The sequence below is a fragment of the Esox lucius genome, chromosome 11 (genome assembly GCF_011004845.1).
Source record: "Esox lucius isolate fEsoLuc1 chromosome 11, fEsoLuc1.pri, whole genome shotgun sequence".
NCBI lineage: Eukaryota > Metazoa > Chordata > Actinopteri > Esociformes > Esocidae > Esox > Esox lucius.
The window spans coordinates 51,465,942-51,480,620 of NC_047579.1; the positions used below are offsets into that span (position 1 = coordinate 51,465,942).

The window sequence follows — 14,679 nt, forward strand, 5'->3', positions numbered from 1 at the left end:
TGCTCTCTACACATGATTTGGAGCTTTGCACTGTACTCAGAGGACACCTCTGTTTGTGGAGTCTCAACTGGGAGTTTATCTCGTGTTATAAAATCAGTTGTTAAATGGAGCCCAGTTTTTATGACTTTATAACTGCAGTATTGTAAGTCAGACCCGGATGGGGACCTCTTAGTGGTACGATCTTTCTGACGGTTTAGAAAAATTAATATGCTGGAGTTGGATGGTCTTCACTAGCATCCTGTAGTCGTAGCCACTGGTATACATTAGTTTACAGAAAATCTCAATGAGCCTATCCTGGTTAAATAAAGGTTTATTAATACATTTAAAAAAAACACCTGTCAGGTGTGGTTTATGAGATAAACCACACCTGCCATCCAACATGCCCTATGAGGTAAATCACACCTGTCATCCAACATGCCCAATGAGGTAAATCACACCTGTCATCCAACATGCCCTATGAGGTAAATCACACCTGTCATCCAACATGCCCTATGAGATAAACCACACCTGTCATCCAACATGCCCTATGAGGTAAATCACACCTGTCATCCAACATGCCCTATGAGATAAACCACACCTGTCATCCAACATGCCCTATGAGGTAAATCACACCTGTCATCCAACATGCCCTATGAGGTAAATCACACCTGTCATCCAACATGCCCTATGAGGTAAATCACACCTGTCATCCAACATGCCCTATGAGGTAAATCACACCTGTCATCCAACATGACCTGTGAGGTAGATAATGACTTTAAAATCATTATTGTGAGACTGGACAAAGTGCTTTGCATGCACGGTTGTGTGTGTGTGTGGTTGTGTGTGTGTGTGTGTGTTATCACTCACCACCCCTCTGACCAGTTCTATGACGTGGGGTGGGAGTGGAGGTCTCCCTGGGTCCTGGGTCTCCCGTGGTGCAGAGGGACCAGCCCTCTCCTCCACAACCACGGCCACCACTGGCGCTGTGGGGTCTGGGACTGCAGGGCCCGGCGCTGCGGCCATCGGGTCTGGAGCTACTGGGGCAGCAGGGAGGGCCGGGTTTGGGTTCAGAGGATTGGGTTGAGGGGGCGTACGGTGTACCACCACGACACGAGGCTCCAGGGCAGGAGGGGGCTCACGGGCATGTCCAGGGGCTCGAGGCGCGGGGTTGGGGCCTCTGGGGGCCTGGCTGCCTAGGGTGATGCGGTGGCCCGTCTCCGGAGGGCCCAGACGCTCGGGGGCCGAAGCAATCAGAACGGCGGGCGCCAGGACGGCACAGGGGCCTGCTGGATGCCACGGCTGGAGCGGGACAGCGGCCCGGAGACGGGTCTGAGGAGCAGCAGGAGGCTGGGGAGCAGCAGGAGGCTGGGGAGCAGCAGGAGGCTGGGGAAGCTGTTCCTGGAAAGTACTGGTTAAGAGAGCCTGGAGAAGAGGTCGTGGCTTGGCAGGTGGCTGAGGCTGGTTGGGGGCACCAGGGTGGGGCTGATGCAGAGGGGGGTGAGGCTGGGCCGGCACACGAGGGAGTAAAACAAGCTTGACCGCCTGTAGGATGGGCTTAGTGGGAGGTTGAGGATGCAGCTGTGTTGGGGTGGAGGTGTGTGTGGAGGTGGATGGTCTAGGCTCTGTCGGGGTGGAGGTGGATGGTCTAGGCTGTGTTGGGGTGGAGGTGGATGGTCTAGGCTCTGTTGGGGTGGAGGTGGATGGTCTAGGCTCTGTCGGGGTGGAGGTGGATGGTCTAGGCTCTGTCAGGGTGGAGGTGGATGGTCTAGGCTCTGTCAGGGTGGAGGTGGATGGTCTAGGCTCTGTTGGGGTGGAGGTGGATGGTCTAGGCTCTGTCAGGGTGGAGGTGGATGGTCTAGGCTCTGTTGGGGTGGAGGTGGATGGTCTAGGCTCTGTCAGGGTGGAGGTGGATGGTCTAGGCTCTGTCAGGGTGGAGGTGGATGGTCTAGGCTCTGTTGGGGTGGAGGTGGATGGTCTAGGCTGTGTTGGGGTGGAGGTGGATGGTCTAGGCTGTGTTGGGGTGGAGGTGGATGGTCTAGGCTCTGTCAGGGTGGAGGTGGATGGTCTAGGCTCTGTCAGGGTGGAGGTGGATGGTCTAGGCTCTGTTGGGGTGGAGGTGGATGGTCTAGGCTGTGTTGGGGTGGAGGTGGATGGTCTAGGCTCTGTTGGGGTGGAGGTGGATGGTCTAGGCTGTGTTGGGGTGGAAGTGCGTGTGGAGGCGGATGGTCTAGGCTGTGTTGAGGCGGAAGTGTGTGTGGAGGTGGATGGTCTAGGCTGTGTTGGGGCGGAGGTGTGTGTGGAGGAGGATGGTCTAGGCTGTGTTGGGGCGGAGGTGTGTGTGAAGGTGGATGGTCTAGGCTGTGTTGGGGCGGAAGTGTGTGTGGAGGTGGATGGTCTAGGCTGTGTTGGGGCGGAGGTGCGTGTGGAGGTGGAAGTTGGAGGTGGGGTGCGGATGAACGGTCGTACGACAGCATGATCCCTGTAGCGTGACGGGTCTCTGTACTGCAACAAGGAAAGCGATGGGCTGTCTGCGTTTCTAGACGAAGAGGAGAATGGCTGTGACGCAGGTTGGCGGGGCGCAACCTGGTGACCTACGACTTCATCCAGCTCTATAATTTGTCTGTTGTCCTCAGAGGGCCAGCCCCACTGAGCTGCTGGACGAATCACGCGGCATTGTGCCGGGGAAAAAGGCTGCAGAAAGAATGACGACGGTTATCATTAGAAAGTGATCTCACATCCACATGTTGATGTCAGTGTTGACACTAATTCCTGTCACAACTTGTTCTTTGGTCAACACTTGTGTTCTGGCACGCTGAGGAGCGTGTACTGACAAACCGCTCGATTGTAAAACTCGGATGGGACTAAACACACAACTGCTGAAGTCTGTTTCAGTTTAAACATTATGCATCTGGAAATCACAGTCACAGTGCCACTATTTCAACAGCACTGACACTGGCAGTTGCGATGGTCTATTTGTTCTTTGACACAGCTGATTGTTCAGTCTTGCAGAGTTGAATGAGTTGCTGATTAAGTTGTCCTCATTAGGTTCAGTAAAAACACAAACATTTTGTTCTCTATAAACATGTTGTGGTTCTCTAAGTTAACTTACTTAAGATCTAAACATTTCTCAATGTGCTCCACCATATAATTTTATGATATATTCTTATTTAAACAGTAATTGATTCAATTTATATTTTACCACAAATATTTTTTTCTTTGAAAATATAAACAATACACACAATCCATCGCAGGCTTTTATTTTGAAGGAAGAATACGAAATTCTGAAGTCTTATTGCTGCTGCGAATGTACACTGTATAATGTTTCACCACAGACGTTAATTTTGAAGGCAAAATAGGAAAACCGGAGGTCTAATTGCGGCTGACGAATCTATTTTTGCCTGCATGACGGTAATCCATTGTAGCAATCGAGTTAGCTTCTTCCATCCGTCAGACGGCCGCTCCATTTGTATCAATGTGACAGCCACCTACAGGCCGTTCAACACAAACGCGTGCTTGCACAGACACAGCCGGTTACTTTTCTCTGACCTCACTAGCCAGTTTGATACTCCGAACGTGCAGGACTGGACGTCGTTGCTCTGCTCTGATGCTCGTGCGATTGTAAACTGCGCGCGACTCATTCAATCTTTTCATGCTCTTCTCTTTCATTTTTTTCGCGGGCTGTCTCTGGACATTTTATTTCGCTTCTCCAGTGGAGTTAGCTGTTGTTATGGTTCTGCAGTGCTAGCGTTAGCATACTCCTTGAACTCTGCGCTGTGTTGGGTCTAACGATATTTTATCAAATTGCTTGTGTTAGTGTTTTTCCCTTTCCTTCTCGACAATTTAGCAGAGCAGAGCTCTCATATTTCTATGAGTACGAGTATATGAGCCCAGTATCGGCCCGATACTGGTACCGGTGAATCCCACATCTAAACCATAGATTACAGTCAATGTTTACCAATATAGTCGTTTCTTTTTAGGAACCATCTAACATCAAGTGAAAAAAAACAGTGACATTCTCCATTAAACTCTGAAATCAGACTTTTTAAAGATAAAAGGGATACACCCGAAAATACAAGTAAGAATATTAACACAACAAAACTAACTTGGCCACAGGCCTAAGAAACTATACAACCTTTTCAGTGTAGGGCATCGCAGGACTAAATAGAATGCTGTGTTTTATAACCAACCACAAAGGTAAAACTACTTCGATCCAAACACCAGTGACATAGGTGTGTCTGGGAAGGGGCTATTCAAATGGGGCACTTCTAGAGAAAGACACATGGTTTTAAAAGGTGCTTAACCTGCCCCTCAAAAGGACAACTCTCAGATAGATAGCACTGACACCATGGTGTCAATGTAACATCTATCCCCTGAGGGATCCAGACCATTAACACCACAGGACTCAAGGACCCAGCAAGATCTCCTCAGACAGAACAAAACTGTGAGGGGCTTGAATACATACGTTCATTAGAAACGTTTTGCAGCTACAGTGGGATGTTTGGGGAAATATGAGGTGACTCTAGTGTTCAATTTGTCCATGTAATGTAAATAAGACCCAAGATCTTGAATTGTCAAGGTGTGATTCAGAGCTGTTTCAATGCCTGGACACACAGCAGCCCTCCTGCTCTTTTTTTTTTTTTTTTTACATGAACCTATCAGTGTTCTTATCATATTGGGGGGATGGGGGGGGGGGGGCACCTATGACCAAGAGTAGAACAGCAAGAGAGGGTTCAGACATCTTGAACAGAGACCACTAGCACTCTAAATAATTTTGGGAGGATGGGGACTAATGGTAAATAACCTCGGTCAGCGTAAAACCACTGTAAACACAGACCGGATCCAGACTGAAAATACACAAATACAGTTTAATGACAAAAGAGAATTCCATCCAAATCATTAAGCGTATAGGCTAACTCACCAAACAGGTCAATCAAATTTATAAAAGCCCTTTTTACAACAGCAGTTGTCACAAAGTGCTTTACAGAGACCCCCCGCCTTAAACCCCAAGGGGCAAACAATAGTAGTGTTGAATTTCAGTGGCTAGGAAAAACTCCCTAAGAAGGTCGAATTTTAGGAAAAAACCTAGAGAGGACCCAGGCTCAGAGGGGTGACCAGTCCTCTTCTGGCTGTGCCGGGTGAGATATTTAGAGTCCAATTGGAATAATAAATACATTTCTCTGGGCTAAATCCAGAGTCTATTTGATTTTAGACTAGGTCCATTATGCCCTCCCAAATATTTTTTCTATATTTACCAGAATTTATAGCAGAATTTGTAGCAGAATTTGTAGCAAATGTAGGTACTGCCTACCTAAGAGGGTGGCAACCAAAATTATAATAATTATAATACGAAAAATAGACCAACATTGATCACGCCCATGAGGTTTTCTATCCCTGACTGTAATAATTACAAACCAAAGAAGGGCTGTTTCGAGTTTGGTTTGTTTGGAGCCATTAATGCACCCATAAATAAGTAGAATCTGAATTTTTATACAAAGGGGTTCCTCAGGGGTAACATTTTAAGCCAGTTACTGTTCCGTTTGTATATAAAAGACATCTGCAATTCAGAGTTCAAAAAGACCCATCTCTAGATACTACTACAGGCAAATGAAAACATGTTGGTTGTTCCTTTTGAACAAACTCACAGTGTCTGCATGCTTCCTCTAAGCACAAGTAAGGGAGAAATGGAAGAGGGTAGTGTGTACATGCCAAGCAGCACAGCCCCTTTCCCCAACAAAACAATGAAGAATACATTTGAAAGAAAGGGTCTTCATGGTTTGGAAATGTTGTGGTTGGTAAACATCGCAAAACAAACCGACTATCTACAAAGTATGTCGATCACCATTGTTGCCTAAGATACATCATAACTAATCTGCGTTTTGAAATCTAACAGACCCCAATGGCAACATGCAGCTTACTGTTCCGAGCGTCTGCCACAATAATGGAATGGTATCAAGTTCAAATCCCAGAGCTGCTAAAATGAAAAATCTATCTGCACTTAAGCAAGGCTCAAAAGTCTACTTGCTCCAGTGATTATGTCAATAGTGACCCGACTGTCACCCCTGGCTTTGACCCCAATCTCAGAGGCTGGCTCATGGGTTGTTGGGATATGCCAGACAAATGTTCAAGTCATACCTATGCAGTTTCACACCTGTAAAAGAAGACCGATATAAGCTCCCCCTATTAAAGCAGGACAGATGTAAGCTCCTCCTACTTGACCTTTGGGTGAGGGGTTAGTGCTACCTCCAGTATGCTGACATCATCATCGTCGTCGTCCTCCAGTTGGTCAGGTACCAGAACAGGGCTGCTGGGGAGTAGAGTGACAGGCTCCTCATCAGAATCATCTGATATGGTGATGAATGTTTTCCTGCGTGCCCGGCAGCCTACACTCACAAACACAAACACAGCTGGTAATGATAGCTGCAGTGCGTATAGGGTGGCTAAATGCTCTGTACCTTGGCTGTACTTTGTGTGTGGATATATGCTCTGTACCTTGGCTGTAGTGTATGTGTGTGGATATATGCTCTGTACCTTGGCTGTAGTGTGTGTGTGTGGATATATGCTCTGTACCTTGGCTGTAGTGTGTGTGTGTGTGGATATATGCTCTGTACCTTGGCTGTAGTGTGTGTGTGTGGATATATGCTCTGTACCTTGGCTGTAGTGTGTGTGTGTGGATATATGCTCTGTACCTTGGCTGTAGTGTGTGTGTGTGGATATATGCTCTGTACCTTGGCTGTAGTGTGTGTGGATATATGCTCTGTACCTTGGCTGTAGTGTATGTGTGTGGATATATGCTCTGTACCTTGGCTGTAGTGTATGTGTGTGGATATATGCTCTGTACCTTGGCTGTAGTGTGGGTGTGGATATATGCTCTGTACCTTGGCTGTAGTGTGTGTGTGGATATATGCTCTGTACCTTGGCTGTAGTGTGTGTGTGGATATATGCTCTGTACCTTGGCTGTAGTGTGTGTGTGGATATATGCTCTGTACCTTGGCTGTAGTGTGTGTGGATATATGCTCTGTACCTTGGCTGTAGTGTCTGTGTGGATATACGCTCTGTACCTTGGCTGTAGTGTGTGTGTGTGTGTGTGTGTGTGTGGATATATGCTCTGTACCTTGGCTGTAGTGTGTGTGGATATATGCTCTATACCTTGGCTGCGGTGGATGTTAAAGCTGGCCAGGTGAATTACGTCATCATCGTCTGCTCCATCTGCCATGTTCACACACACGGCTCTGTACAAGACACACACACAACGACTAACACTCAGCTCAGCACCATTCTACACACAAACAACACACACAGTTTCTTCCTTGCTGTGCTCCTCTCACAAACCTTTTAGTCATTTAGTCACATATCCACAGTGACTTACAGTAGCGAGACCTCAGTTTTATGCTTTTTATTTCTTACTATCTTCATCCAACACAGACAGAGGTGTGTATGTCCACACAAAAAAATAACTGGTGAAAGTGAATTTGCTTGTGTTGTTTACTGTTGTTCATTCAGATGATCCATACCTTGCAAATAAATAATTACATTCTTAGCTTAAGAATGACACTGATTGTAGCCTATTGAAAAAGACAGAGCAGCTAGTCACCACTCCACTCCAAAACCACCTGCAGCACAAATTAGTCTAATTTTTTATTGGGTTTGTGATTGGAGGCTTAAGGTCTTAGACAGGTGAGGTCATGACTTTTTAAGAACAGTACTTGAAGGAGCTTGACCATTAGTATTAAGTGAACATGTGATTGTTGTTCCCCTTATTGAACCAGAAATTAGTATTCTACCTAACAAACATATTAGATGACAATTTTACGATATAGCAGAGTACGTGATTGTGGTGCGTTATGCAAAAGAGATACGTTTCATTGTCCATGGAGGATAAACCCGTCTGAACCTTAAATGATAACCGCTAGGTCACGTTCAGCAGTAGCCAACTACGTAGCTAGTTACTTCTTCGTGTCCAGTTTTCGGTCTCGAGTTGTCATACAACTGTGACTTAATGAAGGTTGTTATCAACCCAATAAGTTCGCTAATTAAAATATTTTACCTAGATCCCACTTCTACTAGCGACTACTACTACATTGTTGAACCACAATTACTGTTGCATTAGTCTCAGGACTGTATAGTTATGTATTTGTCAATGTTATACGTAGTTAGCAGCAAACATCAGATGACAAACATAGTTTATCAAACATGTCAGTTAATAAAATAAGATAAAAACAAAATGTCTGCATGCGGTTAGGGTTGTCACGTTACCTGAAGGCTTCACTTGCGGAGTTGCCAGTGATTTCTCATGTTTGTTGCACTTTCTCTGTACTGTACTTGTTTCGTTTTTAGTAGGCTATGCTAGCTGGCTAACGCGAGAAAAATCTCGCTACAGTCATAGACATGAACTAATACAAACGAGTTAGTTATTTTTAAAAGCTTGCTATATAATTAAATAATATATATATAGTTACACTTTAATGTTTGGTCATAATTGCTTCTCCAACAAATTACACGTACCTCTGATTAAAATATTTGGCTAACAACGAAGATAGCCGGAAATCGACAAACTGCCAAAACAAGAGTATCTACGTCAGATATTACGTCAACACGCATCGAACGTCTTCGCACTGATTAGGGTGTTGTAGTTCTATAAGATAATTTCTAGTTTGTTGTAGTCCATTGACTGGAAACTACCCAGACATGATCGTCTAGTACTTAATTCCAAGTCGGATATTTTGGAATCAGGCTTTATTGCTTTTAAAACGGTCTACCACGAATGTAGTGAATGACCACATTGGTAACTGACAAGTAAACATGGCTAACTAAAAATGTATATTTGATGAAACAGTTATACATTTAAAAACTCAAATTGAAAAAGTGTCTTTTCAAACCTAAATTAGCAGTTATTCCTTGTCATTTACATCCTAGTTCTCCTTTTAATTTAAAAGTAAATTTGTCATCGACCAACAGGCTAACCTAATGCTCCCAGAAAAGAAAATGCACTACGGCAGGCCCTATAACAACCTTGAAAATCTGGTTCAACTGGCTTGGCATCTAATCAGAACGTTAGGGCTTGTAAACAGCCTGAACAGTCATCCAACTTGGAATTTCAAGTCAGAAAATCTACAACCATCTTAGAGCTCTGACTCTCCAACTAGTACGTCATTAACTTCAGTTCCCAGTTGACTTGAAAGCACCAGTATGATCGATAAGCTGTAACTACAGTAGGCAGTGTCTACAGGTTCATATCCTGATTGGTACACAAAAAAATGCTGTGTTGAAAATAACCCAACTGGGTCATTTTGATAATCCATCGTTGGGTCAATTTTGGACAAACACATTGGATTAATTCTATCCTGCAGGTTTGGGTTGTGTTTTCTACCCAGTGCCTTGGGTTGGGGATTAACCCTGGTGCTGGGTAGTTTTAACTATTGTTAAAACATATGTCAACGTATGTCTTGGACACTCGGGTGAAGAGAGGGGCGGAGCTGTCAACTGATCACCACCTGGTGGTGAGTTGGATCCGATGGCGGGGGAGGAAGCTGGACAGACTCGGCAGACCCAAGCGTCCTGTAAGGGTCTGCTGGGAACGCCTGGCCGAGTCTCCTGTCAGAGAGATCTTTAACTCCCACCTCCGGCAGAGCTTCGACTGGATCCAGAGGGAGGCTGGAGATATTGAGTCCGAGTGGACCATGTTCTCCCCCGCCATTGTCGAAGCGGCCGCTCCGAGCTGTGGCCGTAAGGTCTCCAGTGCCTGTTGAGGCAGCAATCCCAGAACCTGGTGGTGGACACCGGAAGTAAGGGAGGCCGTCAAGCTGAAGAAGGAGTCCTATCAGGCCTGGTTGGCTTGTGGGACTCCTGAGGCAGCTGACGGGTACCGAAAGGCCAAGCGGACTGCAGCACGGGTGGTTGTGGAGGCAAAAACTTGGGCCTGGGAGGAGTTCGTGAGGCCATGGAGAAGGACTATCAGCTGGCCTCGAAGAGATTCTGGCAAACCGTCCGGCGCCTCAGGAGAGGAAAACAGTGCCCTACCAATGCTGTTTACAGTAGAGGTGGGCAGCGGTTGACCTCAACTGGGGATGTCGTCGGGCGGTGGAAGGAGTACTTCGAGGATCTCCTCAATCCCGCCGTCACGTCTTCCATTGAGGAAGCAGAGGATGAGGGCTCAGAGGTGGACTCGTCCATCACCCGGGCTGAAGTCCAGAGGTGGTCAAGAAACTCCTCGGTGGCAAGGCACCGGGGGTGGATGAGATCCGCTCTGAGTACCTCAAGTCTCTGGATGTTGTGGGTCTGTCTTGGCTGACACGCCTGTGCAACATCGCGTGGCAGTCGGGGACAGTGCCTCTGGGATGGCAGACTGGGGTGGTGGTCCCTCTTTTTAAGAAGGGGGACCAGAGGGTGTGTTCCAACTATAGGGGGATCACACTTCTCAGCCTCCCTGGGAAAGTCTATGCCAGGGTTCTGGAGAGGAGAATACGGCCGATAGTAGAACCTCGGATTCAGGAGGAACAGTGTGGTTTTCGTCCGGGCCGTGGAACACTGGACCAGCTCTATACCCTCTGCGGGGTGTTGGAGGGTTCATGGGAGTTTGCCCAACCAGTCCACATGTGTTTTGTGGATTTGGAGAAGGCATTTGACTGTGTCCCTCGTGGCATCCTGTGGAGAGTGCTTCGGGAATATGGGGTCCTGGGTCCTTTGCTAAGGGCTGTCAGGTCCCTGTACGACCGAAGCAGGAGCTTGGTCCGCATTGCCGGCAGTAAGTCAGACTTGTTCCCAGTGCATGTTGGACTCTGGCAGGGCTGCCCTTTGTCACCGGTTCTGTTCGTAATTTTTATGGACAGAATTTCTAGGCGCAGCCAGGGGCCGGAGGGTGTCAGGTTTGGGGACCACACGATTTAGTCTCTGCTTTGTGCGGATGATGTTGTCATGTTGGCCCCTTCTAACCAGGACCTTCAGCATGCACTGGGACGGTTTGCAGCCGAGTGTGAAGCGGTGGGGATGAGAATCAGTAACTCCAAATCCGAGGCCATGGTCCTCAGTCGGAAAAGGGTGGCTTGCCCACTTCAGGTTGGTGGAGAGTGCCTGCCTCAAGTGGAGGAGTTTAAGTATCTAGGGGTCTTGTTCACAAGTGAGGGAAGGATGGAACGGGAGATTGACAGACGGATCGGTGCAGCTTCTGCAGTAATGCGGTCAATGTATCGGTCTGTCGTGGTGAAGAAAGAGCTGAGCCGCAAGGCGAAGCTCTCGATTTACCGGTCAATCTACGTTCTTACTCTCACCTATGGTCATGAGCTTTGGGTCATGACCGAAAGGACAAGATCCCGGATACAGACGGCCGAAATGAGCTTTCTCCGCAGGGTGGCTGGGCGATCCCTTAGAGATAGGGTGAGAAGCTCGGTCACCCGGGAGGAGCTCAGAGTAGAGCCGCTGCTCCTCCACATCGAGAGGGGTCAGCTGAGGTGGCTTGGGCATCTGTTTCGGATGCCTCCGGAACGCCTTCCATTAACCATACACCTTACCTTAACTGTTTTAAAATTAAATAGAAATGTAGTGATTATATTTGGAATGTAAGCTCTGCCTTTCCACTGAGTCAACCAATCACATCAATTTCTCCCTTCAGGGCAGGTCTGCCCACAGGACATGTTTGAGTTAGTAAAAGTCCCATCTAATTGCACATGTGGTTGTGTAAAATAAACTATGAGCCTCAGTTTTAAATACATTGGGAAATGTATTTGTTGATGTAAATGCTATGTAGTTGGTATTAACAATTCATATTTTGCAATGCCATTTGCGATTACACAAGTCTATGTGTGGGGTTTATGTCAAACCCAACACTAGGTTGTTTTAACCCAACAATCCATCCATCCATCATCTTCCGCTTATCCGGGACCGGGTCGCGGGGGCAGCAGTCTAAGCAGGGATGCCCAGACTTCCCTCTCCCCAGACACTTCCTCCAGCTCTTCCGGGGGGACACCGAGGCGTTCCCAGGCCAGCCGGGAGACATAGTCCCTCCAGCGTGTCCTAGGTCTTCCCCGGGGTCTCTTCCCGGTGGGACGGGACCGGAACACCTTCCCAGGAAGGCGTTCCGGAGGCATCCGAAACAGATGCCCAAGCCACCTCAGCTGACCCCTCTTGATGTGGAGGAGCAGCGGCTCTACTCTGAGTTTTTGACATGTTAGATTTAATTTTCCACTTACCATTTGTGTTGAGGCATCATCCAGACAGTTGTTGGGTCATTTTGGAGATTTATTTGGCTGTCTAGTTACATGTACGAATCAGACCCAAGCTGCTTGAGAGACTCGCTTAAATGTGTTGAGAGCAGGAGACAAGAAACTGAACTAATTCACAAGAGCCAGTGGGTATATATATATATATCAGTGGAACTGGATTTTAAAAAGATTGCATTACAAGTATGAAAGTTAAGTTAGATTTACTCTGGAGAACTGAGGTTGCAAAAGCCAGGAGGCATGCAGAGAGGCAGAGGAAAATGAAAAGAAGTGCCGGATCAAAAAGGAAATCATTGTTATAACCAAGATGATAATCTGTGGTATGTTTTACTTTCCATTACAATAGAACAGCAGCAAGAAATAGTATTCAAATGATATTATACAACATTTTACAGGGCACATACAGTACATCCTATAGGAGATATTTCATACATAGCACATAGCACATAAGTATGAATGGATATACTAAATAATGAATAATTATTTAATGGACGGGTCAGACTAAGAGCGGTTCAAAACCCCCTTAATGATGAAAGAGTTCCGTGACGTCGCCCGGAACGGCGCAGCCGGGGCCCCACCCTGGAGCCAGGCCCGGGGTTGGGGCTCGTATGCGAGCGCCTGGTGGCCAGGGATCGGGCGGCAGTCGAAGGCAGGGGCCTAGACAACCCGATCCCTGGACACGGAAACTAGCTTTAGTGACGTGGAATGTCACCTCGCTGGCGGGGAAGGAGCCTGAGATCGTGCGTGAGGTAGAGAGGTTCCGACTAAAGGTAGTCGGGATCACCTCTACGCACGGCTTGGGCTCTGGAACCACACTCCTTGAGAGAGGATGGACTCTTCACCACTCTGGAGTTGCCCATGGTGAGAGGCGGTGGGCTGGTGTGGGTTTGCTTATAGCTCCCCAGCTCTGCCGCCATGTGTTGGAGTTTACCCCGGTGAACGAGAGGGTCGTTTCCCTGCGCCTACGGGTCGGGGATAGGTCTCTCACTGTTGTTTGTGCCTACGGACCGAACGGCAGTGCAGAGTACCCAACCTTCTTGGAGTCTCTGGGAGGGGTGCTGGAAAGTGCTCCGACTGGGGACTCTATCGTTCTACTGGGGGACTTCAACGCCCATGTGGGCAGCGACAGTGACACCTGGAGGGGCGTGATTGGGAGGAACGGCCCCCCGATCTGAACCCGAGCGGTGTTCAGTTATTGGACTTCTGTGCTAGTCACAGTTTGTCCATAATGAACACCATGTTCAAGCATAAGGGTGTCCATCAGTGCACGTGGCACCAGGACACCCCAGGCCGCAGGTCGATGATCAACTTTGTTGTCGTTTCATCTGACCTGCGGCCTTATGTCTTGGACACTGAAGAAAGGGGCGGAGCTGTCAACTGATCACCACCTGGTGGTGAGTTGGATCCGATGGCGGGGGAGGAAGCTGGACAGACTCGGCAGGCCCAAGCGTACTGTAAAGGTCTGCTGGGAACGTCTGGCCAAATCTCCTGTCAGAGAGATCTTTAACTCCCACCTCCGGCAGAGCTTCGACTGGATCTCGAGGGAGGCTAGAGATATTGAGTCCAAGTGGACCATGTTCTCCACCGCCATTGTCGAAGTGGCTGCTCGGAGCTGTGGAGAGTGCTTCGGGAATATGGGGTCCTGGGTCCTTTGCTAAGGGCTGTTAGGTCCCTGTACGACCGAAGCAGGAGCTTGGTCCACATTGCCGGCAGTAAGTCAGACTTGTTCCCAGTGCATGTTGGACTCCTGCAGGGCTTCCCTTTGTCGCCAGTTCTGTTCGTAATTTTTATGGAGAGAATTTCTAGACGCAGCCAGGGGCCGGAGGGTGTCAGGTTTGGGGACCACACGATTTCGTCTCTGCTTTTTGCGGATGATGTTGTCGTGTCGGCCCCTTCAAACCAGGACCTTCAGCATGCACTGGGACGGTTTGCAGCCGAGTGTGAAGCGGTGGGGATGAGAATCAGTACCTCCAAATCCGAGGCCATGGTCCTCAGTCGGAAAAGGGTGGCTTGCCCACTTCAGGTTGGTGGAGAGTGCCTGCCTCAAGTGGAGGAGTTTAAGTATCTAGGGGTCTTGTTCACGAGTGAGGGAAGGATGGAACAGGAGAGATGCTAACCTAAGGAGCTAACGGAAGATCTAAGGGATCTTTTTGTTGAACGGTCCAGATCAGGAAAGGGACATAACTGGATTTTATAGGTCTTAAGTGTATCAGGGAACACTGTGAAGACCATTATTACGATGCAGAGGCAAGAGGGCACCACTGGGGCCTTGCAAAGATCAGGACGTCCCTCTGAAATTGATGACAGGGAAGGAGGAAGCCCATCAGGGAGGCCGCCAGGAGACTAATGCCAGCCTTAAAGGGGCTGCAGGAATTTCTGTCAGGAACTGGGTACAAACCATAGTACAAACATTGCGCATATGTTCCCCAAGTCTGAGCTGTGGGGTGACCAACAGATGCCATTTCCCATTAACAGCTTCCATAAAATG

General features: G+C 48.0%; 1 protein-coding gene across 2 annotated transcripts in view; it reads right to left on the reverse strand.

Moving 5' to 3' along the window:
• rnf216 (ring finger protein 216) overlaps nucleotides 1–8,518 on the reverse strand; it is a 29,775-nt gene extending 21,257 nt beyond the window's left edge. The window contains exons 1-4 of one of the 2 annotated variants that reach the window (XM_029123708.2): nucleotides 8,482–8,518; nucleotides 7,126–7,208; nucleotides 6,220–6,359; nucleotides 847–2,670 (exon numbers count right to left, since the gene is read on the reverse strand). In XM_029123708.2, the coding sequence (XP_028979541.2) occupies nucleotides 847–2,670; nucleotides 6,220–6,359; nucleotides 7,126–7,192 (2,031 nt within the window). In that variant the 5' untranslated portion in view covers nucleotides 7,193–7,208; nucleotides 8,482–8,518. The other variant, XM_029123707.2, reaches the window with a different exon arrangement.
• Between the last annotated feature and the right edge of the window lie 6,161 nt (nucleotides 8,519–14,679).